Genomic DNA, 27,127 nt, shown 5'->3' with positions numbered 1-27,127 from the left:
GGGGCGTTGCGACAGATGTAATCAATTGTAGTTGGGAATTTGATAAAAGCATGCCCTAGATCTTAAATTTTAATTGGTGTGTAATTAATTTGGTTGGTGCAATTGTTGTATTGTTGCAGGAGAATTCCCTCGACTTTGGCAAATTTGTCAAAAATGGATGCTGTGATCAAGGATGGATATGCAAAAATTACAGCAAACATGAAAATTTTGAACTCTGTAATATTCTTTGACTGACATGTTTAATCTTTTGCTGCATGTTGTAGACACTTATGACATATTGTTATGTGTTAAGAGGCATTTTGAAGTATTTTATTCTTTATAAACTTGCTTTTCATCTTGGTTGTTTTCTCCCCTCAAAATCCATTTGATACTACACTTAATGTAGATGCCACATTTTTGTGTTTAAACTAATTACATTACATGTTTAACTTTGGTGTGGAATCTGGCCAAAGTAGCTAGGATCTAAATCATAGCCATCATGCAGTCTTGATTCTTGACGGGTTCTAAATCATCACAAAGGCATGGATCTACAGAACTCTCATGATGCATACTTCGAAATGTCGTAAATTGTTTTGGCATTCTGATTATCTAGAATCCATCCGAGAAATATTATTATTTTTTGGGTTGTAGTGGAGTGTATAAATATAGAACATCTCTCAACTTGTTGTGTAGATGTCCTTTAAATCCTGATTAATGGTTGTCCAGCAAAGAAAAATTGCAAGATATGCTATGAAAATTAGGGTTTATTTTAGAAAGATATATAAAATAGGCTTAATGGAGAAAATTGAAGAGTAGAAATATGAGAAGCTAGTTATGGCAGAAGTAGGAAGATGAGGATGAGGAGGTGGATGAATTGGAGAATTTACAGTCACTCCTATGGTGCTTCACAATCAGCTTGAACCCTTTATTTTGTCTAGCTGTCTCTGTAATTTTTCTTTGTTACGAGGACCTTATTTATAAATGCTTGAAACCATTCTGAGTAACCAACTGAAAACAAGTGTTATGTATAATGAAACCAGATATGGCTTCTCTATTATGAAAAGTTCTAAAACTTCTTGTCAGCTGATTACAATTTTAGACTGTCTTCATGGTTGAGCACAGAGCAGAGAAAGAGCAAGTTTAGGAACTTCTTAAAAACAGGCAGACAGATTTAGAAGCTTTAGAAAATAAGAATACAAGAAAATATAACTTATTAAAACGAAAAAAATCCCTAAATTCAAATAACACCCAACCAATTCATAGCAAAACCGAACCCTGTAACTAAATATCTATTACAATAATTATCAAGCAATTCTAAGAAAAGCCAAAAACTTATCAAATTCGCTAGATTAATTTGAAAACAAAGAACATCTTAGAACTTGATTTGTTCATTTCTTATAAACATCTATCTCTGTGTTATTTAAAAATATCTAAAATGAACCTTGGTAAAAGTTTTGATTGGGGTTAGGGAGATCCATGGTTAAATCTGTTAAATCTCACCAATAAGACCAAAGAGTTTCTGATGAACCTGAGTTGTCCATTTTATTAGCATCCACATGTGTGTTAATTTGTCTTACTGGATGGAGCTAAAACATTGTGGTTTCTTACTCGCTCAATTAAAAACTGGCTGATGTACTACTTTAAATCTTCTTCTTCCCTGGATTAAATTGATTTACAAAATTGAGGCAACAATATTTGAAACATAGAACTGCGGTTTCAACATAGTGGACTAACTTAGTACAGGATTATATTGCGATCAGGCACTCCAAAGCAGTCAAGTAAGTATTGTCACCTGGGAAGTGTATGGTATTTGCTTGTACACTTACATTGGTCTTCCTACTATCATTTGGAGTGTTTGTAGTTATGGGTCTGAGTGTGTTTCGAAATTAGTGTCAATGGTAGTCATATTTTTGCATCCAAATGTGGAACTTATCTCTGCACTTTGATGTCGCTGTTGACTGAGGGTTGACAGGTAGAATTTAATCTTTTGAGTGAAGCAGCTCATCTGCCCCCTCATTTCAAGAGCTTTTCCTCAGAATGATTTAGCATTATTTGTCTAGCCTCTTACTAAACACGAATAAACTGGGATCAGTGCAATTGACTGGTGGCCGTATGGAATTTCCATTGGACTCGTGTCAGTGTCTTAGCGATTGATGGAATGGGATGATAATGGGTTAATCATTATGTTTTATGGGTTGCTTTCGGCCTGTGCATTTTATTTTTTTTCCTCTTATCATGGATTTTCTGTGATCCTATGGTTACTCATCTAGGATAAAATGTGCAAAGTATCTGTAAGTTCTAATGAGAATTTTTTTTGGTAACCTGGAACTCTAGACCCCAAATGAGCCCTTCAGACCCTCCTGGACGGCATCAAACTGGAGGCAGAGGCTCGCCCCTTAGGCATGTCTATGTTAGTAGAGGAGGGAGTGTTTTGGCGAGGAACCAAATCCAGGGAGGCTGCATACTTTGGGCGTTCCCCCGAAGTCTGCCGCTGCCACAGAACCCACCTTTAGGGCAAGCTCTATTGAGATTAGACCACGAGAATTTCAATTTCCCCCTTCTTTTTATGAACTATTGACTAGTCAATATTGTGGTTCCCAGTTTAATGCAATTGAAAACCATGTGGTTCATTATTTGCATTTCATTTTCTCTTTTTCCACAGGCTTTAGATTTTCACATACATTTTTAATGTTTTATGAATAATTTCGTTTCCTTTATGGGAACCTTGTACAATTGATGCTATTGCATGGGCTAAATGCTTATTTTACCATAAGCATATTCATAGGAGGTAAAAGGGTGTCCCTCTGCCACAATGCTTCCTCTCTTTGCTAAGGTAGGGGGAGGGTCATCATGGTGTATGCAACCTTAACCCTGCTTTTATGCTGTGAGGCTGTTTCCTTGAGCTTGAACCTGTGCCCAACCAGTCACCAAGGGGGGGCTTATTGTTGACCCAAGGCCCACCCTCAAGCATATCCACAGGAGGTGGCCACAACTAATTATACCTGCGGTCAAATGAATGCCACAACCCACAGCTGTGTCTTTTGTTGACTTCCTTTCTGTAGATCTTCATTATATCATCAGCTGGTAGTTTAAAGAAAACTGTTGGTCTAAGATTTTGTTTGAGCCACTACATGATTAATTCAAGCTGGTTTGAACATGGGTGCTTCTCCTTATAAAAATGCAGTTAGATGTCTGAGTTTCTTAAGTATTTATCTTTGATTAATACGGATCAATGCTTTGACTTCCTATCCTCCTGCCCTGCCGCTGTCTCTGTTTTTAACTTATACAAGATTGTAAAATTTTTGAGTGCTCATGATGTGCTTTTCGATGAAATGCAGATAGAAAGCAAATTTACTATCTCCTCCAAGTTATCTGTTGAGGGACCACTTCGAATGAAAGAGGAATATGTTGAAGGGATTCTTGAATCACCAACAGTTATTGAAGAATCACTACCAGAACAGCTAAGAGGTGTATTTACTCAAGCAGTTAATGCAATGCAGCAGCTCCCTGTTCCTATCACGGATGCAATGGCCAATGGGCTAACAATTCCTCTCAGTAAGCATATCATTTAATCATCGTATCTTTTCCATTGCGTTGTTCTCAGAGTTGGGTGAAAACTCAAGGGCATTGAAACTTTGAACCCTTTTGATATGTTTGTCCAGGTTAGAACTGTGTATCCTGCTCAACTCAAGACTGAATCTGAAGAATTTGTCAATTTGCAAAAGACAAATTTTTTGAATGGATTTTGTGTTTCACTGTCCTAGTCCCTTGTGAAAACGTCCTTGAATTATTCTATTTGTTTACTTATACATGGGTTGCTGATACAGGATGGATGGCCACTAATAGGTTAGATAGGTTTGAGCCTGTTTGGAGGCATCGTCCTGATGGCAGGAAACGCAATTTAGTCACTTGAGTAGTTAGACATTTAGTTATTTTATCTTTTGGGATTATCTTAATTTTGTTGTCTGAGGGATTTAAATGTAAAGGCTGAGTCATAATTTTCATATTTTTAATTTTCTCTTAAATAATCATGATGCAATAGTGTTTAGGTAGGCTTGAGATTAAAGAAATTGGTTTGAACGTATTTTCCCTCTTTCTTTCTTCCTTTCTACCTCTTCTCCCCTTTTTTCATGGCTTCCCATCCTTCTTGAGTAACAGCAAAGGGCTGTCTATCTTCCAACCAAAAAAAAAAAGAAAAAAAAAATCCTTTTTGTGAATCTCTGCCCCCACTGTCAACAACATCCGTCCTAATCCTTAGTCCATCTCCATGCAGCCCCTGCCTGTTTGCTGCCATTGCTAGAACCACCATATATTTCAGGCTGTTAAGATGCCTCTGCCACTTGTCTTCTATGAAACTCGCTAGAAACTGCCTACAGGTGTGCGACAGCTGCACTAAACATCCTTTCTGTTTGCTCTTATCATCGTGAGCCTGCTGTTCCGCGTCTGGCTCACCAGTCATCAATTTCATCCATTCCTAATTTCCCACTACCATTCCTTGCTCTGTGACTCCACTTCTCCATCTGAAACCTTTAACCCACACTGTAGACAATTGCCCTATCCACCATTGTTATTGGTTGTGCAGCTATTCAAAGCCTCAACTCCGTTGTGGCACCGCTTTTTTCACACCACCGACGCTGTCAACTGTCGTTATTCCTGATGTCTCTGATCTATGTTGCCATGCCAGCTGCATTGTTGCTGGAACACACTGCTGAACCACCAGCTACTTCAATGCTCTGGCGAATCCTAGCCCTCGTCTCCTTGTCTTCTACATTCTCGTTCAATGAGGCACCCTCGCCAACCCGTAAGGCTCAGAATGAGCTAAGGTCGTGAACCTAATCTAAACCAGACATGCCTGAACCAACAGAAGAGGTCCAGCCCGGTTCAACGAGATTTTCGTTAGTTTCTTAGTTTTTTCCTTATTATTTCTTTCATTTTATTATGAATTATCTTTTCTGCTGAAAAAAATATCCACAATTAAAAGGGGGAATGACAACAAAAGAGTGGTGACCAAGACTAACAAAACTCTTTTTGGATGTTTGGTCCCTAGTTTGGCAGTGTCCAACCCATGGAAGATTCCATTGATGAGCTCAAGGCTATGATGCAAAACTTATCATCTAAGCTTTCTGGCAAAGCTCCATTTGGCTCTCCGTCTCACCAGGAGAACGGTACTATGCACTTTGAGGAGAACAACCTAATTTTCGAGGAATTAGACTAGATGTTCTTGATTTTCATGCTGACATTCTTGACAAGTTAGAATTCATGCTGACATTCTTGACAAGTTAGAATGTTGAGTTTATTTCTTGGAAAATTATTTTTCGTAGGTATGACTTAAATGAAACCTGAAATTGAGTTCAGCTTCTAGGTGCACTGCTTGCATTTGGTAGCTTAAGCAGCAATATATATTATTGTTGCTGCCAAAATTTGTCTGGGAGAATTTGGATCAATCACAACTTTGATTACCTGCCAAGACAAAGAGAAAAAATGACTTGGAAGACCTAGGGTGTATTTTAGGGGATTACTCCGTTGCCTAAGTTAGGGAATTTGGAAGGATTGCATGTTTGCAACAGTGAAAGTATGGATGAGAATAAGATAAAATGAGATGCTTTACCTTCCTTAGGGGGTCTTCTCCCTTATTGATTTCTTTACTAATGGATCACAGGGGTTACATTTCAGATAAGTTACTAGGGAGTAAAGATTGTTGTGCTAATTTCCTGCTTTAATTAACGGATGTTACCTTCTTTCCATTAATCCCTCGATGTCTTTTCAGTTTTTGATCTTACAATAGTTAATGTTGAATTTAATGCCAGGGTCTCTTCTAGGTTATATCAGTTGCCCCCCTACCTTCGAGCCAAACACTACTCTCGAGTCTTAGAGTTACCTTTTTAGCTCGAGAGTATATTGTATTTACTATAAATCCTTTTATTATCACGAGATTCAAATTAAGTCATCAAATGGACATCTTTGGGCCTCATAAGCGATGCTCATTAGATGGATCAATACTCTACCGAGTAGTGTCCGTTTCTTATTGCCTTATTAATGGTGCTCATCAAATTGGTCTGTACCTTTCCGAGCAGTGCTCATTTTTTGTTGGCTCATGAGCGGTGCTCATTAGATGGGTACTTTTGAGCCTTATAAGCGGTGTTCATCGGATGGACCAATTTTTTATTGAGTAGTGCCCATCTCTTGTTGCTTTATAAGGAGTGTTCATCAAATGGACATTTTTGGGCCTCATGAGCAGTGCTCATTAGATGGGCCAATTTTTTGTTGAGTAGTGCCTGTCTATTGTTGCCTTATTAGTAGTGCTCATCAAATGAGCATTTTTGGGTCTCATGAGCGGTGCTCATCAAATGGGCTAATTTTTTGTTGAGTAAAGCCCATGTCTTGTTGCCTTATGGCAGTGCTTATCAAATGGGTCAATTTTTTGTTGAGTAGTGCTTGTCTCTTGTTGCCTCAAAGTAATGCTCATCAAATGGGCATTTTTTGGGCCTCATCGGCAGTGCTCATCATATGGGCCAATTTTTTGCCAAGTAGTGCCTGTTACTTGTTGTCTCATGAACAGTGCTCATCAAATAGACATTTTTTGGGCCTTATGAGCAGTGCTTATCAAAAGGGTCAATTTTTTGCAGGGTAGTGCCCATATTCTAGGTTGATCTTTCTAGCATGATTCGCGTATCACAAAGCCTCGTGGTCCGTGCCGCCTTTTTTTCTCCTATAAATAGTCCATATTTGAAAAGGAAGTCTTTACTAGAGGTATGTCTCCTTGCTCCTCTCTCGACGATTTCATTAGCATCTCTAGTATATTTTCTTTTCAAATCTGAGTGTTTTTTTGTTTTTTGTTTTTTGTTTTTGTTTTTTGTTTTTGTTTTTGTTTTTTGTGGTGATAACCTCCTCTATATTGATATATTTCTGGGCTCGCACCATTAGCTCTCCCATATCAGCCGTTGTCAAGACGGATATTGTTACTCTGTTGTCCAAGTTTTTGATCTCCAGAGTTGCATTAACGAAATGACACATAAATATTTTCAATGTTTCCCTCTCTCCTTGAAAAGGGCTCATAAGGTGGGCTGAAGTCTTAGCCATTTTTTGGTTGCTGACAAAATGCCCCACAAACTGCTGTTCCATCTCAGAGAAAGACCCAACTGAGTTGGGCTTCAATGTCTAGTACCATGCTCTAGCATTCCCCTTCAAGGTTGTTGCAAATGCTCGGCACATAATTGCATCAGGTGTACTTTGCAATTGCATCAACCTTCTGAAGGTGTTAAGGTGGTCTAGGGGATTTGACAAACCCATCATATCCTTCCATGTTGAGTATCTTGAATTTATTGGGTAGAGGGATCTCCATTTTTTCCTTGATAAAGAGGGGATCATAAGATCTAACTCATGTATCCTTTGTTAAGGGTTGGCTGCGAACTTCTTTTATCAACTTTTCCAATTGATCAATTCTCTCGAGTTTTTCTTCAAATTCCTGGGACTATTGCTCATTAACGCCACACTGTTGGCGCCTTCTACTTCCTTTGTTGGATATGAAATTTTCAAGGATGCTTCATATGGTACCACCGCCATACCCTTAGGTATCGTTTTTGCTTGAAAAGCCCTTAGGCCATATTCTATAGGATCTTTTTTTCCGTTGTAAGATCATGCTAAACATGTCTTCCACAGTTCCATCCTCCTTTGAAAGGTTAGAAATTGGTCTAAAGGCAAAATTTGTGGTAGATTGTCTAGTGGTGGGGAGTGAACTGATTGGGGCGATTGATCCCGAGCAGCGGGTTCGGAATCTGAATTGTGTGATGCAGCCATGATTGAGTTTTAAATGAAATCCTTCCAAGTTTCCCACAGACGACACCAACTGTTGTTGCCAGGAGAATTTGAATCAATCACAACTTTGATCATTTGCCAAGAATAAGAGAAAAAAATGGCTTGGAGGGCCCAGGATGTACTTTGGGGGATCAAGATGTACTTTGGTGGATCACTCCAATGCCTAAGTTAGGGAATTTGGAAGGATTGTATGTTTGCAACAGTAAAAGTATGGATGAGAATGAGATAAGATGAGATGCCTTACCTTCCTTAAGTGTCCTTTTTATAGAAATTTGGGATATCCCCTATTGGTTTCTCTACTATGGGTTGCATTTTAGATAGGTTACTAGGGAGTAAAAATTGGTGTGCTAACCCCCTGATTTAATTAATTGATGTTACCTTCTTTCAATTAATCCCTTGATGCCTTTTCAATTTTTGGTCATTCGTTAGTTAATGTCGAATTTAATGCCAGAGTCTCTTTTAGGTTATATCAATTATGAAGATTATGCGTGGTGAAATGTGTTGTGCAGTATCAATTTGTTCCTCCCAATCATCAGCAATATGTTCATCTACAACTTTTTAGTGCGAAGTAGGACAATCACATGACTGTCTCCAACCACTCCAGTGGATATTATTAATTGGTTTCCTGGGCAGATATGGATCAGAAAGAAGGTGTTATGATTGTCTTTCATTGGCATGGGTTGAAACTTGTGGTTACCTCCAAACTTTCATCATGTGGCCGAACTACACTTGGCGATGCACTTCAGATTGCAACTCAGGTGGAAGAGGTTATGCAGCCTTATTGTACTTGAGAGAAGAAGAATATAATTCAACCTAAAAGAGGTCAAGAAATCCTCAAGACAAAAAGAGAACAATAAAAGAAAAATGAAGATAAGAAAACCCCTTCACCGAGCACTTTAGATTTGCTAGTTGCTACTGACCCTACTTAACCTTTCTTTTAGCTGCAGCAAAAGACATTTCATTTCCTTCAGGATCATATAACCATTATCCACAAGCCCAATTTTATCCATCTTTGACCTTCTAGTCTTTTTCTTGATCTCATCCATTGGAGCGAGCAAGATCCCATCTTTTCACTGTTGCTGTTTATCCATTCTATCCTCCCCAAAATTAGAAACACTCTCCAAACCTCCCATCAGAGATGGTGGCATGTATGATATATCCCCAAGTAGGATTGGGCATGGTTCAGTTAACAGAACCATTCCCTTAAACTATTAACTGACCTGAATGTTTATTGTTTAGTGAAGTGAGACCAAACAAATTTAAATGGTTATTTGGTAGACTGATTTGTTCGGCCAATAACCATGGCTAATTGAGTTGGGCCAATTTATTTAAGAATTATACATTTCATGCCAAAAAGATATGAAGATAAATTTTTAGAAAAATCACAATTTACAAACATATGAAAAATTAATATTGTTTTATTTATGTCCAATCACATACATAATTTATATAATTTATACATAAAATATGTTTAAAAATAGTATATATTTAAATACACAATATATTTATATAGTATATATTTTTTATATGTATAAAAAATTATAACTCGGTTTGTTTAACCAAGATTATTAAATGGCCAAACTGATGAAAAAAATAAAAAATGATTAACCAATTTTTTGGTTTGATTTTTTTGCGGCTCAATTTCGTTTTTGTTGCTCACTTGCTCGTCCTATCCTCAAGTAAATTAGACGTTTCAAAAACATACACAAATTATTACCAAATCTCATCCAAAAGCAAACTGCCAATCCATCGTCATAAGCAAACTTGTTAATGTTATCACTATCATTTTCTGACACACTATCCCATTTCTTCTTCTTCTGAGCTTGCTAATCCTCTCATATGTATCTCCTTTCTGCCACCATCTACAAATTTCCTTCCACAGTTCGCAAAGTTTTTGTCATTATCCCATTAGATTAGGGTTACCATGCTTTCTTCAAACAAAATTTTCATTTTTGCACCTGCCTACACTGCCATCCAATGTGCACAAGCCTTTCTGCTGCTATCCTTATTGTTTTCCTTCCCTTGCTAGTAGACTTTATCCTCACAGCATCAGCTTTACTGTGAATAGCATCCATACACCCATTGTGGATCTCAATAAACACCCGCCCCCAAGATGAACCGAAAAAAAGGGAAATCAGTCCCTTGTTACAACCAGTTTAGGAGACCTTTGAGTTCTATATCACCAGACATCTATGATCTCTGTTTTAATTGTTCAGAATCTTCATCACATTTGTTCATTCATTGTGGCTTTGCTTGGAGGATTTGGAATAAGTGATTTGGTATTTAGGTGAATGTTGGGTGAGTTCTAAGATAGTGGAGGTTTTTTTGGCAGTTTCTTTTGCTTGCCTTGGCTGGAAAAAGGAAAGGGCATCGCTGTGGAAATGTGTGTGTGTGTTTCTTTTTTTTTTTTTGCAGTCTTTTGGGGGTTCTGGATGGAGCGTAATGCACACATTTTTGTAGAGAAGAAGTCATCTCAGTTCCTGGTTTGGGAAAAGATACGTTATTTGGCTTCTTTTTGGTGTGTGGCACAAGGGAATTCTAAGGGGGTGAGCTTTTATAATATTCAGCACAATTGGCGTTATGCATTGGAGTATTAGTTCATGCTGCTTTTTCTCTCTTGTTTTTTAGTCTTTAGGTTGTTTCTTTGTATTTTTTATCTGGATTTTGCAGACTATGTTAAGGAGATGTCTTATTCTCCTGGCCTGTATATTCTTATTCTATTCATGAAATTCTTTTATTAGGAAAAAAAAAAAAAAAAGGCTGGCAACCACCCATCCGTATCTCAAAGATAATTTTTTTTCTAGCTGTCGTGAAAATCTTTAGTTATTGCTACTAGAAGGAAGACCTTGATTGTTAATATTGGTAATGTGGCAATTGCAATCTCTAAGGAAATTAGAAATTGTGGAATGGTTCAAATGAAGGATGCCCTGCTGTAGAAGAGTCATTTTAGAAAATGCACAGTAGGAGGAAAGCTTTGAAAGTTTGTTATTGACAGTGAGTCAGTGACAGTTGCAAAAATGCGTGATGAAGTAGTTGTGGAAAGATTGAAGCTTTAAGCGAGTGGAACACCTGTAGCTGTATCACGTTGTTTGCCTGAATAAAGAGAAGGAAGTATTTGTGACAAGAAGGTTTATTGTCAATTTTTTGATTGGAATCTTTTGTAAAGAATCTATTTGGTGTGACGTACTATCAATGGAAACACACCATATTCTACTTGGTAGTCCTTGGCAAAGTCACTGAAGTTCTGTCCATGTTGAGCATGCCAATTTCTACTCTTTCTTCAAATTGGTGACAAGAAGAAGGAGCTAGTTTTAAGGCTTATGAAGGATGTTGATGTGACAAACAATAACAAGAATGAAAGGCAAGCTGATACTTTTGATAAAACAAGCCAGATGTCACTCAAAATGACAAGGGCTTGATGGAATTACCAAGTGTTTCCTCTGAAAATAAAATTATGGCACATGAAGGTCTTGGTACTTTAACACATTCTAAAGATATGGGTGGAGTTACAGCAGAAACATGCTGTGTCACTAATGTTGATCCAGTTCCTTTGAATGGTTGCCACAAAAATAAGGCTTTTGATGATCGGCAGCAAGATTTGATGAAGTACTGTTGCTACTAAAGCCAAATCAAGAGTAAGACAGCAGCAAAATATTGGTTTCTACACACCTTTACTAGAGCCTACTGCTCCATGGATTGAGGTAATTATTGATTTTATAGTGGGATTGCCCAAAATAGCTAGAGGTATTGATTCTGTATGTGTGGTGGTTGGTGACTTCTGAAAAATGGCACATTTAACAGCGTGCAAAAGACATATGATGCTCCTCATGTATCACATCTATTTTTCCAAGAGATTGAGATTTCATGGCTTGCCCAAGATGATATTGGTCAGAGAGTCAAAATTCCACTTTGTATAAGCACTTTCATTTTCTAGTCATGTGGAAAGGAAAGCCCTGACCATAGGAAGTCTTAGATAAGCAAATCAGAGCTTATGCCCTTCCCGCAATTATTGTAAATTTCTAAGATTCTATATTGTCTTTCCTGCATGCACGCTGCATCAGTTTCTCTTAAGCAAAGAAGAAAAACCACCCTCTCCCATTTTTGGTAAAAGGATTTCCCTTCTATTGGACAGTTTTCCGGAGATAATCTTCTCTCATGGCAATTATGGATTTCAAAGTTCGTATTGGTATTTGTTGATTCTAGTGCCGAGATCAGTGCAATGTGCCCTACTCATGTCATGGAACTTGCAGAGAATGAGGATGAAGATAAGACAATAACTATTGATGATGAATGTGATAAATTTGCTACCCTACCTGTCTAGTGTTTCACCATATGCTGTCTTCCATTAAAAGTGACGCTATCATACCGGAGGCACGCCAGTATTTTTTCAAACTCAGGTAATCTGTGAACTGTGATGAGTGGTTGTGTTCTTTAATAATTGATCTTGGTAGTTGCATTGATGTAGTGTTGGAGGAAGCCACTCTGAAGCCATGCTTGAAGGTTGAGCCACACCCTCATTCTTACAAGATTGCTCGAGTAAAAAATACTAACTAGTGAATGATTGTTACTTGCTCATCTTCAAGATTGGGTCACTGGAGGAGACAATGCAGTGTTGACATTCTCCCTCTCAAGATCTGTCACACTCTTTTAGGGTGCCCTTGTTTTGGTAAAACTCTTATTTCTTTTTCAGTTGACAAGAAGTGCAAATTGATGCCTGCCCTTCCCGTGATCTTCATACAGTGAAGTTGAAACCGACTGGTGCTTTTCTTATGCAACATGTTGGCTCTTAGGCTTATTTTGGCCCCTTTGTGGCTTTTGAAAAGGAGCTGTTGGGATTGTCGTAAAAATTATTTGCCCCCCATGAAAAAAGAGTTGTTAGAAAGAAAAGGCAAATTTGGAATAATTGGTAAAAAAGTTGTGAAGTGCTTGAAAATATTTAAAATGACTATAATGGACATGTATTTTAGAAGATGTAATTAATGCATTGATACTTTTGTAATATCTGAAAAAAACTGAGGACTACAATGGAACAGAATAATTTTTTGGGGAAAAGCTACCTTTAGCTTTTAAAAGCTTCAAATCCATAACTTCTAAAAGTTCCCTCAAAAGCTAAAAGCTAGAATTTTAAAAGCTAAAAAAGTTGTTCACCAAATATGTTATACTTAGATTTTACTTTTAAAGTTGAGAGGGGGGCAAACTCTCCTTTATTTTGGTGATGGTATTCTTGATCTTTTACCCACTTGACGGAGTGAGAGTTTTTTGGGGGAGAGTTGATGTAGGACTGTCACCCACAACTTGGTTGGGTAGGTTCAAGCTGATTTTGGGGGTTATTTTAATTATGCAGCATTAGGGATTTTAAATGCAATGGGTTTAGTCATAGTTTTCGCACTTTATTTTCCTATGAATAATATTGTTGTACTAGGGTTTAGGGAGGCTTGAGATCAATGAATTTGGTTTGAACTTACTTTCCCTTGCTCTTTATTTCTTCCTCTTCTCCTTTTTCTTCATGAGCAACTCCCATTTGTTGTCCTCTTTGGTAACAAAGTCGTCCTTGCTCAACGTTCACAGTTTGGTACTCAGTTAGTTGTCACCATATGTAGACTATAGAATCTTTCCACCTTCCTTTTTTCTTATTCTAGCTGTAGCCATCCATATATACACGAGCTGAAAGAGAATATTGAAATCTGAAAAAAACGGAAAAGGAATAAAAAGTAACTTGGTTATATATATCATAAAGCTGCATTGATGAACATTTACTGTTGGATTCTAAGTATGGTCATTTTAAGAAGGTTAAAAGACGACTCCCCCTCCCCCTTTTGTAATTGATGAACATTTACTGTTGGAAAGGCATTTTCGATTTCTCTATGTTGACTATTATGGACAAGTAAAATCAAACCATAGAGGAAACCTGGGGACTGGTGCTATAGAGAAATCTTAGGAAGAGGTGATGTAGTATCCAAGGTTGTCAGAATTGGGATTCTATGTAGGATTGTTGGAGGGGTCTGCAGGATTGGATCGTAGAATCAGATCAAAAATCGTAATATTCTGCTTTCAGTGTAAAGTAAATATTTAAAATCAGTGTATATGGAATTTTATGACAATTCTTAACACTATAAGCTTAATTAATAAGTCATTCAAGTTAAAAAAAAAAAACCAAATCAATCATCAATCAAAAAGAGAAAATTTCAATGAAGTTAAATACTTACCTGGAATCAGGTTGAAGATTGAAGAGTGCTGACTGTTGTGGTGTTCGACAGAGAGAAGAGGACTGAGGAGTGGGTTCAAACACCAAAGAGCTATCAACAATTGAATGGCGACTGGCGAGTGCTGATTGAACACAAACAGGAGTAGACGAGTAGTCAACTGGAGGAGAGTGACAAGAGGTGTTCGAAGGGTTGGCTGGTTGCTGGAAGCTGCTGATTGAACACCAAAGCTCTCTGGTTCTGGCTGCACTTGTCGAACAGAGCTGGTCGATCAGTGATCACTTGGTCAGTCAATTGTCAAAGATTCGAAAAGAACAGAGCTATTGATCGAACACCGAAGCCTACTGCAGCTGGGAGCTATTTTGTTCTAGATTTGAAGATTTTGGGCTAAATGTAAAAACTTTGGGCCCTCTGGTACAGTAAAAACACATATTGGGCCTTATCATTAAAGCCCAAAAATAAAAAAAACCCAATCGAGGCAGCATTGTAGGATCATTGTGATCCCACTTATGATTTCGATTCCATGATTCCAATGATTCTGCTCTACAGCAATGCGATTTTCCGTAGGAGTTGGATCATGGGGGTGAAATAGGATTGTAGAATTTGCGATTTTAACAACCATGGTGGGGATTCCAAATTACTAAACAAGCATCCAATTAGGTATTCCTTGGTTAGTTTGATCCATATCCCACTCGATCATACAATCTTTGAGAGTTAAAAATCTCTGTCATGACTAGGGACAAGGGGAAGACAACACTATAGAGTAAGGTCTTCCCTTTATCTTATCATAAGTGGGGTTTGACTTTGGGAACCAAGGTGACTTAATTGGATACATAGGATTAAACTAGCATTATAAGTTAAGACATCATTTTTGAAAAGGGTTATTATTATTATTATTATTATTATTATTATTATTATTTTTGAGTTTTTCCCATTTTTTGGGTTTTTGAAAATAACAACAAAAGAGAGAACTAAATAAAGAAAATAACATAAGCGTGCATAAATTAACAATAGCATATGTTAAAGTTCATTAAAACACTCTTAGAACCACTAACCTAGACTAATCACATATATGTAATATCACAATACATTAACACATGATAGTATACTCACTATTAAATCACTAAGCACATACATTAATCACACTTACATAATATCACAGACTCATTTCAACTCCCAATTCTACACATGCATGCAAATCCTAGCCTACACATTATTATCTCACACCCATTCCCCATGTGCATTTTTTATATCTCCATACATGCATTTATATGCCCTGTATGTTCTAGTGTTAACAATTACTACTAACCCATTCATACCTTCACTCACATATTTGTCCATATCATGTTTAGATAGATACATATTCATACATGCTTAGGAACATACATACCAAAGCACACTTATACAAAAACAAAAATAATTCTAGTCCATGCACATACCTTAGCCTAAGGCTAATATGTTCATATGAATGTACCGAAAGCCTTAGATTTCAACACCATCCAAGTACCACTACGTGTATATTCAATTCACATGCTATTCCATATCCTAAAATATGTATACACAATGCTCCCATATGGCCAATACAACCAAAAAATGAACACACATACACTGCCATTTCAAACTTCCCATGCACATCTAATGACACTAATTCCCATGTGACATGGCTGCACCACATGCATTCTAATTTTCACACAAAAACTCACCAATATATATTCATTCCACTTGACACCCATAACGCAGTAGGTATGGATGCATAATATACTACCCATATGCATAACCATACCTTGCATACATATTTATCACTAACATGTGAGAAAGCCGTGAACCTACTGAAGTTAGTTAATTCAGTTATTTAGTTGAAAAGTAAGCAGGCAACTCAACTTACAGTCAGCAGAACATTCAGTAATAAAATTATTCCGTCAGCAAGTTGCAGCCAGTGTGATTCTTATTCAAAGTTCTGTTCAGTTTTTTCAAAGTGGAATACAGCTGTCATCCATTAATAGCACAGGAGTGAGTTATTTAGTCTAGGAACTTGTCATATTATTTGCCTTGTTTTTAGGTTTATTTAATGAGTTGTTAAGCCCCTAGAATATTAAAATTTCCTATCTATTCCCCATGTACTCTGCCCTATAAATAGTGGCCTTAGCCCAGTCATTTTAAGTAGTGAAAAAATAGAAAAGAATCTCAAAATTCAGCAAAAAGTGCTGCAGCACTGTAGCTTTTTATATATGTAATTTCTTCATCAAGTCAGTAAATTAAAGAGGCATTTTTCAGTATTTTTCTTCTCTGTTTTTTCTGTTTTTATATTCTTCTGTTCCAACAAAATTTGGTAGCAGAGCCATGTCGTCTAGCACCTCTTCCTCTGCTGGAACTATGTTCAATTATTCTCAAAACCAAGTACCCATCTTCGAAGGAGAAAATTATGGGTACTAGGCTGATCAAAAAATTTTTTCTTCATTGCACGAGACTTATGGGAGATTATTGAAGAAGGGTATGATGATTCAACTTCAGCAAATGATGATTCATCCTCTACAAACACAAGCACAGCAACCTCATCTCAGAGATCTGCCCAGAGCAACGAAAAAATAAAAAATAATGCTCTTGCTTTGAGTTATCTTCATCAAGGGATCAGCAAGACCATCTATCCCTGCATCTTTGGCATTCAAAAGGCTAAATACGCATGGGAAACACTGCGGAAGGAATTTCAAGGAAACAATAAAGTAGTCTCGATTTGACTACAATCTCTTTGGAAGAACTTTGATTGCTTGGCAATGAAAGATTCTGAAAGCATCAAAGATTTTTTCTCCGTGGTTGCTGAAATAGTCAACCAAATCTGAGCTTATGGTGATCGAATAGAAGAAAAAAAGATCGTTGAAAAAATTCTTAGAAGTTTACGACCAAAATTTGATGATGCAGCTGCAGCAATTGAAGAATGAAAAGACCTCTCAATTATGACCATGTTTGACCTCTGTGGTTCTTTAGAATCACATGAGGAAAGAATTAAAAGATCTTCAGGTCAGCCCTTGGAGTAGGCTTTTCAATCAAAGCTCAATTTGAACCGGAAAAATCAAGAGAGAGAGGGAAATTTTCAGCAACAAGACCTGTCTCAAAGAGGCCAAAATAATCAGTCCCGTGGTCGTGGAAGAGGCCGTGGCAGAGGCAGGAATTTTCAGCCTCAAAGGTCCAGCAATCAAGGACAGAATTGCATCATATGTGAGAAGTCAAATCACACCTCAGTTGAATGCTATTTAAGGTGTAAAAGGTACCGCATTCCAAACCATTCAGACTGGGATTGTTGGCACAAGAAGAATGAAAGTTTAGAAGCAAATTTCAGTAAGGAAAATGATGAAGAGCAAGTGTTTCTCACTTGTCTCAATGTTGAAAGCAACAACAACAAGGTTTGGTACCTTGATAGTGGCTGCAGCAGTCATATGACAGGTAATCGTGAGTTATTTGTTAAAATTGATGAAAATGCTTCAAATTCCATCATTCTTGGTGATGGGAAATTTGTAAAAGTTGAAGGAAAATGTGTAATAGCAGTGCAGTCCATATCAGGTGAGCAAAAATTCATCCATGATGTTCTTTATGTCCCAAGTCTTGCTCACACTCTCTTAAGTGTGGAGCAGCTAATTCAAAAAGGATATCAAGTCCATTTCGAAGGAAATGAATGCAGAATCATAGACAAGAAGAAGAACTCACTGATGGGTAAAGTTGAGATGACTCGAAACAAGGTTTTTCCACCCTCCATCAACTACACAAGTCTAGTGGCTTTGAAGAGTGAAATTTCAGACAAATCTATGGCATCTTAGATATGGGCATTTATATCATAAGGGACTGCAACTTCTCAAGCAAAAGGATATGGTTCGTGGTCTTCCCCAAATAAATCAAATTGAAGGAGTTTGTGAAGGCTGTATTTACGGGAAGATGCACCACCTTCCTTTCCCCAAAACTTCTTGGAAGGCCAAAGCTCCTTTGGAGCTTGTTCATGCGGATATATTTGGTCCCACAAGAACACCATTTCTTGGAAACAAAAGGTATTTCATCCTTTTTGTTGATGATTTTACTAGAATGATATGGTTGTATTTTATTCAGCAAAAATCAGATGTCTTCTCAATATTTCTGGAGTTCAAAGCCCTCGTTGAAAGGTAAAGTGGGCTGAAAATGAAGACCTTAAGAATTGATCGTGGAGGTGAATTCATATATCACCCGTTTATGAATTATTGCAAGAAGGAAGGCATTCAAAGGCAACTAACAGTGAGTAGAAGCCCTCAGCAGAACGGAGTTGTTGAAAGAAAGAGCTGGACCATTGTTGAAATGGCTTGGAGCATGTTAAAACGTAAAGGACTGCCTAATTCTCTTGGACCGGACCTTTGTTGAAATGGCTTGGAGCATGTTAAAAGGTAAAGGACTTCCTAATTCTCTTGGGGCTAAAGCTGTACATACCACTGTTTATACCTTAAATAGGTCACCAACAAAATCAGTGAAGAATAGAACTCCCTATAAGGCTTGGAGTGGGAGAAAACCAATGTTAGCCATCTGAAAGTGTTTGTTTGTCTAGCGGCTCTAGCCTACTCACTCAACAAAGCTCCTAATAAGGACAAGTTTGATTAGAAGGGAGAAAAGCTTCTGTTTATTGGATACAACGATGAATCAAAGGGCTACCGGCTGCTGAATCTTGTTAATCACAAGCTGACAGTGGCAAGAGATGTCATCTTTGACGAAAGGGGAGTATGACAGTGGACTTCCAGCGGCCAAAACTCAACAAATATTCCAGATTTTGTACTAGCTGAAGTAACAAGACCTAAATCAGCTACTGAATCTTAGAATCCAGCAATTTCATAAGCTGAAATTTCACCTGGGAACCTTAGTTCAAAATCCGAAAATTCAGAAAATGAAGGAACTTCATCCTTTTCACCTGTCCTGAAAAGATCTAAAAGAGTTAGAAGACCTCCGGAGAGGTATGGTGATTTTAGAAGCTATTTTTCTAATGAGAATTCAGAATTTGCTCTTTTCTCTTGTGAGCCATAGAATTTTGAAGATGCAATTAAGGATAGAAAATGGAAAAAGGCCATGGAAGAAGAGCTGAACGTGATTGAAAAGAAGAACACATGGAAGCTTGTGGATCTTCCTGAAGGCAAAGACATTATTGGTCTCAAGTGGGTTTACAAAACCAAGTACAACGAGGATGGTTTCATTCAAAAATACAAGGTCAAATTGGTTGCCAAAGGTTATTCTCAACAACCTGAAGTTGAATTCAACGAGACCTTTGTACCGGTTGCAAGAATTGAGACAATTCGGCTTGTACTTGCAATAGCTGCTAAATTGGAGTTAAATGTGTATCAAATGGATGTTAAATCTGTGTTTCTCAACGGAGAACTGAATGAGGAAGTTTATGTTAAGCAGCCACGTCGATATGAAGTGAAGGGCAAAGAAGAAAAGGTGTACAAACTGAATAAGACTTTTTATGGCCTCAAATAAGCTCCACGAGCTTGGAACAGTAAGATTGATTGTTATATTTAGAATTCAGGATTTCATAAAAGCTCTCATGAACTAGCTCTTTATTTTTTTTAAAAAGAAACTGATTTCATCATTGTTTGCTTGTACGTTGATGATCTGATTTACTTTGGAAGCAATCTTTATTTACTTGCTGTTTCCAAGTGTTAGCCTTACAAGACTTAACATCTAGTTTTGATGCTAACAAACAAGTAGAACTTAACATGCTTTGTTTAGTGATGTCTTTTCAGGACTCAATGATGAAAGCAAGGTTAAAGAATTCATGAAAGCTTGTACTTCAAAGAAGGATGATTATATCAAGCTTAAGGCATGGATTAAAACTTGAAGATCATGAGAACATTGATATTAAAGAAAAAGCTTCAAGAATGAAAGCTCAAGTGATCAACATGGAAAACTCAAAAATCAATGAAGCTCAAAATCTAAAGCAATATTGAAAGATTAAGAGAGATAAATCTTGAAAGCTCACATCAAATTTAGGATCATTGAAGCTCAGCAATAAAGAGAACTCAAAGTAAAGAAGAGTCAAATGAGTCTTTAGGACAAGCTTTGTAAGTACTTCAAGTATGAATTTTCATTTTGAAGCTCATTAGGCAAACGAGACTTAGAGACCTTAGTTTCAGATCTTGGAACATATTTTTAAAAGAAAAAAAATTGATATTCCAAGAAATAAGTAGGCAAAGAGAGAGAGAGAACAAAACTAAGTTTAAAACTAGACTTTTTACTTGCTAGACGACTAACTCTAGATGGATAGTCTACTATCATATTAAAGATTTTAAAATGTACAGATAGAAACTTGTTAGTCAACTGTCTAGGACTTGACAGACGACTGACAGTGTATTTTGAGTCGACTGACTGAGTTTTGTCAGTCAACTGTCACCCTTCTGCTTGTCTTTAAAAACTCAATTATTCAGTGACAGGCGCCTGACCCCATGTTGACAGGCGACTGTCACCCTACTACCTGTGTATTTTATATGAGTAATGCATTGACAGGTGACTGACAGAAACCTCACAGTCAACTGCCACGCGACAAAATTTAAAATGCATAACGGACATATTTTGAAAAATTCAATTACTTGAGGCTCAAACTTATTTAAATCTTGAACCCTACTCCAAGTAAACTTGGGGAACAAGTTAGATACTTTTCTACCTCTATAAATACACCCAAGTTGAATTGATTTAATTACCAAGAATTGAATTCAGCATTAAAATCTCTCTCAATTGCTCTCAAATTTTCAAGGCTCTCTCTTCCTTTCAACTTGCACGAAACTTACTGAGTTTTTGTTGATTCTCACTCACTGATATCGTGCTACAAGTTCTAATTCTTTCATCCATTGAAAGAACCATTCGGTGATATACTTTTAGAGCTTCAATCTAAATTTCATATTTTGAATTACATTGAAGTATATAGTTTTGAAATTGTACTAATTTGCTCTTTGTGAGAGTATATTTGTACGCAGCTTGTATCTTGTGTTTTCTTGTAGTTCTTGGGTGTTTCAAGGTGTTTGGATTGTTGGCTAAGCGTGGGGTATCGCTTAGAGAGGCGGACTCTAGCCTAATTGAAGGAGTGACCAAGTGAGGGGATATCACTTGGAGAGGCGGACTCTAGCGTACTGAAGGAGTGTGTAACGGTGTTGTTCCGCCTGGCAAAGGAACTAGTTTTAGTGAATCCTTTGGTGGTTTGCCAAAGGCGAGGACGTAGGCTGGGTATAAGCCGAACCTCGTAAAAATCCCGATCTCACTCTCTCTTTCCCTTACTCTCTTTATTTTCAGCACATATAACACTGAGTGGATGTTTTAAATATCTAAATCATATACACTACGTGGATTAGATATTAAATAAACTTAAGATTAATTTATTTTTGGGATTGCGGAAACTGAAAGGGAGTACGTTAATTGATCAATCTTTTGTGGAAACTGTAAAGTAGTACGTTGATTGATTCAACACCCCAAGACTCTTTAACTTAAAGTTTATTTAAGGTCTTAAGTATTTGGAAAGAGTGATTGGATGTTGTATTGGATATCAAATTGAGAGACAAATTTCGTGTATACAGGGCTTGATTCAAATTTTTATAAACTGGGCTGCACACAAGTTGAAAAAGCTGAGAATTTCCATTAAGTTGCAAAGTATATCTTGATTGAATGTTTTATGATTGATTGGCTTGGTTAATTTGTTTGATTGAATGTTTGTGTGGTTGTGGATTGAATAAAAAGAATTAAGTTGTTGTGCATTATCAACAAAGGTTAAGTTTTCATTAAAGGAATTAAAAGAAAATTTTAAAACCCAATTCACCCCCCTCTTGGGACTACACTTTTGTTTTCACCAAGCACTCAATGATGAAAAATTTTGAGATGACAGACTTAGGGATCATGAAGTACTTCCTCGGGATGCAAGTTAAGCAAGGAAGAAGGGAAATTTTCATTTCCCAAGAAAAGTATGCAGCTGATATCTTGAAGATTCATATGAAGGACTGTAAGGTTGTAAGTACTCCTATGACTCTAAATGAAAAATTAAATTCTGATGATGGAACTAAGAAATTCGATGAAAATCAATATAGGAGTTTAGTTGGATCCCTTATTTACTTGACTCATACTAGGCCTGATATTACACAAGCTGTTAGTATGTTGTCTGGGTTCATGTACAGCCCAAGTGTACTTCATTATGCAACAGCAAAAAAGGTATTAAGATACCTTAAAGGCACACTAAAACTTGGACTGAAGTACAACAAAGATTCTGAGTTTGTTTTGACCGGTTTCATTGACGGTGATTGGGCCAGATCAATTGATGATCGAAAAAACACATCGGCATATGTTTTCTGCCTTGGAAATGGCACCATTTCATGGTGTTCAAGAAAGCAAAACATTGTTGCCTTGTCATCTGTAGAAGCAGAATATATTTCAGCAACAGAGGCTGCTTGTGAAGGAGTTTGGCTGAGGAAATTACTTAGTGATTTAGGGCTGAAGCAAGAGGGTCCTACAACCATATTTCGTGATAATATGTCAGCAATAGCTCTAACTAAGAACCCAGTTTTTCATGCCAGGACAAAGCATATTGAGGTCAGACATTACTTTATTCATGACCTTGTGCAGAAGGAAGAAATTTAGTTAGAATTCATCAGCACTAATGAACAACCAGCAGACATGCTCACAAAACCTATTACTATTGAGAAGTTTTTGAAGTTCAGAGACATGTTTGGACTCATGGCTTTAGAGGGGAATTTGTGAGAAAGCCGTGAACCTACTGAAGTTAGTTAATTCAGTTCTTTAGTTGAAAAGTCAGCAGACTACTCAGCTTACAGTCAGCCGAACATTCAGCAATAAAATTATTTAGTCAGCAAGTTGTAGCCAGTGTGATTCTTATTCAAAGTTTTGTTCAGTTTTTTCGAAGTGGAATATAGCTGTCATCCATTAATAGCATAGAAGTAAGTTATTTAGTCTAGGAACTTGTCATATTCTTTGCCTTGTTTCTAGGTTTATTTAATGAGTTGTTAAGTCCCTAGAATATTAAAATTTCCTATCTATTCCCCATGTAATTTGCCCTATAAATAGTGGCCTTATCCTTGTCATTTTAAGTAGTGAAAAAATAGAAAAGAATCTCAAAATTTAGCAAAAAGTGCTGCAGCACTGTAGCTTTTTATATATGTAATTTCTTCATCAAGTCAGTAAATTAAAGTGGCATTTTTCAGTATTTTTCTTCTCTATTTTTTCTGTTTTTCTATTCATCTGTTCCAACATAACAAGCATCTATGCATACATACATGTACACCGTACACAATCATTTATTCCAATGCAGAACTACACTTCATGCATATATCCTAGTTCACATGCATATCATGAATATTTGAGCCTATTCAACATGCATGCATCTTGGTACTGTACACCACAACACCTGCATATAAATGAACCCCACAAATGCGCTCATGGCTATAAACACACACTCATATGCATTTACCAATACATATCCATTTACTCATATATGAACCCTTGAACTTAATCTCTCAAGCATACATGCATAATATGAATGCATATATGAAAATATGCATATTCATACATGCTGAAACAACACATCATGCTCACAAATTCCTGCATCCATAAAAATGCCAAGAAACACACGCATCCTACACTAGCCATTTGCATGCATCTGTAATTTACACATGTATAGAGATGTATATCCCACTCATTTGTGCATATAAGAATGCATGCACTCTCATGAATCTAAACCTACACCATGAACACGTAGCTTTGCATTCACTGAGAGGGAGGGGTATAGACAGAGAGGAGTGAATAGAGAGAGATAGAGAGTCCTCCTTTGTAATTTGTTTTTGGGGCTTTTAAAGGCCTCCAAAATAAATAATAAATAATAAAAAAGAAAAGAAAGGGATAAAAGAGAAGGGGGGTGGCCGGTTGGAGCAGGGGCGCAAGTGGCCAAAGCTGGCTCTGCTAGCTTTGGTTTTGCACCAAAAGAGGTTTGGGGGGAGAGACAATGAGAAGAGGGAGGTCTAGGATTCATTTTGGGACGTCTTGGTGGTCAAATGACGTAGGAGGGGCTTGCCTCATTGACAAAAATGCGCCTTGCTAGAAAAGAACAAGGAAGAAGACGACGAATAGGGGCCAAATGATGTTATTTTGCCCTGGTTACGCGATAGCATATATTTTTTAAAAAACGTGTGGTCATGCATTGATTCTTTACCAAAATGAAGGAAATTGCAAATAGGGGCGTAGAAAAATACCCAAAAAATCTAAAAGGCTAGAAAATAGTAGAAAAAAAGAGAAAGCCTTAAAAGATAGGGTTTTCTTGATTTTCGTGTAAGAAGCCTTAAACTATTTTGGACTGCTCCTAACTATTTTGAACTGCTTCAAATGATCTAGAGTGGTAAAATATGGCAAAAAAAGGAAGGCAGAAATGCCTTGAATCAACAAGATAGAGGGGAGACTGGGGTTCAACCCTGACTCAATTTTAGTGTTTGGACCATCCAAGCAAAATGGCCATTGACAATAAATGATAAAATCCATGGATAAGTTCCTCCATGGTCTTTTTGGAACAAGTAGGGGGCTTCAACAACCCTGCGTCCCTTTGCCTCTTCAACTTGTCTTGTTGGTACGCAAGACATGCCTTGACATAGGCTTCAACGTCTTACTCCATCGCAGGCCAAAAGTATGACCTTATTAGCAGTGCTGATATCCTTTCCTTTTCCGGATGATCAGCCCACTATGCATCATGTCATTTCCTTCGTTTGGATACTCATTTCTAAATCCTCCAGTCGAAGGAACGTATACCCTACTTTCGTTTGTGTATAACAGTCCATCCTTTAACCAATATCGATGCACAATTCCATCTTGCATTATCTTTTGGAGTCTCTCAAATTCATAATTTGTCTTTACAACATCTCAAATATGATCTAAGAAGTTACATTCCAATTGAGTGAGGGCTGTAATGTTGGCCTTCACTTCTTTTCGACACAAAGCATCAACCACTTGATTCTACATCCCCGGCTTGTGCACCTAGTCAAAATTGAACTAAGCCAGAAACTCCTATCAACGAGCTTGCTTTGGTGAGAGTTTCATTTGATTTTGAAGTTTGTGTTCACCACATTATCATTCATCACTGTGAGCTGCATACCTAACAAGTTGTGTTTCCATGTTTGCGGTGCACTATTGTAGTCATCTCTTTCTTATGAGTGGAGTACTGGGTCTTATACTCGTTTAACTTTCTTTCTTAAAGGCCATAGAATGCCCTTCTTGCGCAAGGACTCCTCCAGTAGCGTTGTTTAAAGTGTTAGTGTGCACCTACAAAGGTAGATCAAACATAGGCGACCGTAGTATTGGTTTCGACGAACTACCAACTTAATTTCATCAAAGGCATTTTAACACTCATCTGTCCATGCCCATTTCTTTGTCCTTTGTTAACAAATCGTTCAATAGGACAACTCTTTTTTAGTACCCCTGGATGAATTTCTAGTAATAGTTAGCCAATCTCAGAAACAATCGTAGTTCATCGACTTTCCAAGGCACAAGTCAGTCAAGAATAGCATTTACCTTTTGTTCATCCATTCTCACCCATCCTTTGCCCACCTAATGTCCCAAGAACATCACTTGGTGACAAAATTCACATTTCTCCTTCTTGGCATTCAATTGGTTTTCTTGCAGTTGGGTAAACACCTTCCTTAAATGCTACATGTGATCTTCCATAGAATCATTATAAACAACAATGTCATCCAAATATATAACAACAAACTGATCTATAAATTGATAGAAGACATCATTCATTAAATTACAAAAAAATTTTAGGATTGATAAGTATGACATTGAGACAAGAAGTGAATAATAAAAGAGAAATGCGAGAAAATGAACACAAGATTTATGTGGTTTGGCATATAGCCTACATCCACTAGTGAAGATGGCAAGAGAACTTCACTATTTGGAAAGAGATAGAGTACAAAAGCATTTAAGATATCATACTCTTTGACACACTTTCCAAGGACCTACAAAGGCACCTATATATACACCCGATCAAGAATAACTCCTACTCAAATCAAATTAACTCTTCAAATCAGGGATGCAAATTAACTCCCCTTGAGGTCAACTCTTTAATTTCCTTTATTCCAATACAAAAAAAAAAAAAAAAAAAAAACTCCTCTCTTTAATTTGAATTTATTATGAATAATTCTTATCTTTAATGAGAGATTAATTGTGAAGCATGAATGCATTGACCAAGGCATGGGAAGACAAGTAACTCTTGTCTTGAATGAGAATTTAAATGAGAGATTTTTTTGCGAAACATTTATATGGGGTTGGTCCATCATTAACAAATCCCCCACTCTTGTCACATATGGATGATTATTTTCTTCTTTCATTTTCTCCATCTTATGCCCCCACGAGCATATTTCACGAATCACAGATTCACATCAAGTCCAAGCAATGCTTGAAAACGATGCTAGAGACTTTGTTAACATATTTGTGAATTTTAAATACCTATTTTCTTTACAATAATTTTTTCTTGTGAAATTATATCACGAACAAATGATACCTGACATCAATATGTTTTGTTCTTTCATAGAACATTTGATCCTTAGTCAAATGGATAGCACTTTGACTGTCAAAATGAACTATAGTCTTGTTCTAACAAGATGTAAGCTCATCAATCAAACCCCTCAACCCAATAGCTTCTTTGGCTGTCTCTGTTATGGCCATGTATTTTGCCTTCATAGTGGATAATACAACAACATGTTGTAGGCTTGCCTTCCAACTTGTTGCATATTCTCCAAGAGTGAACACATAACTAGTAATGGATCTTTTCTTATCAGATCCCCAACAAAATCTGAATCAACATAACCAATAGCATTGGACCTATGTCTTCCAAATTATAAACAAGCATCAGAAGTACCTCATAGATATCAAAGTATCCATATTTTATGCTTGAATGCTCTTTATGTTAGCCATGTACCTGCTCACAGCACTAGCGACATGTAAAATGTTTGGATGCGTACAAATCATAACATACATTAGACTTCCAACCGCAATAGAATAAGGAACATGTGACATCTAATCGTTTTTTTATGTCTGTTTATGTAGACAAAACAACTGAAAGTTGGAGATGAGTAACAAGTGGAGTGCTAACT

At 37.1% G+C, this 27,127-nt stretch overlaps 1 protein-coding gene across 2 annotated transcripts in view; it reads left to right on the top strand.

Moving 5' to 3' along the window:
* Positions 1-27,127, top strand: part of LOC131168086 (probable plastid-lipid-associated protein 13, chloroplastic) — a 54,929-nt gene that overhangs the window by 13,398 nt on the left and 14,404 nt on the right. The window contains exons 4-6 of one of the 2 annotated variants that reach the window (XM_058127288.1): positions 120-216; positions 3,318-3,534; positions 27,081-27,121. In XM_058127288.1, the coding sequence (XP_057983271.1) occupies positions 120-216; positions 3,318-3,534; positions 27,081-27,106 (340 nt within the window). In that variant the 3' untranslated portion in view covers positions 27,107-27,121. Of the gene's footprint in view, positions 1-119; positions 217-3,317; positions 3,535-27,080; positions 27,122-27,127 lie in introns of those variants that run through there. The other variant, XM_058127287.1, reaches the window with a different exon arrangement.

Source organism: Malania oleifera, chromosome 11 (genome assembly GCF_029873635.1).
Source record: "Malania oleifera isolate guangnan ecotype guangnan chromosome 11, ASM2987363v1, whole genome shotgun sequence".
Taxonomy (NCBI): Eukaryota; Viridiplantae; Streptophyta; class Magnoliopsida; order Santalales; family Ximeniaceae; genus Malania; species Malania oleifera.
This window is presented reverse-complemented; position numbering and strand designations above follow the sequence as displayed.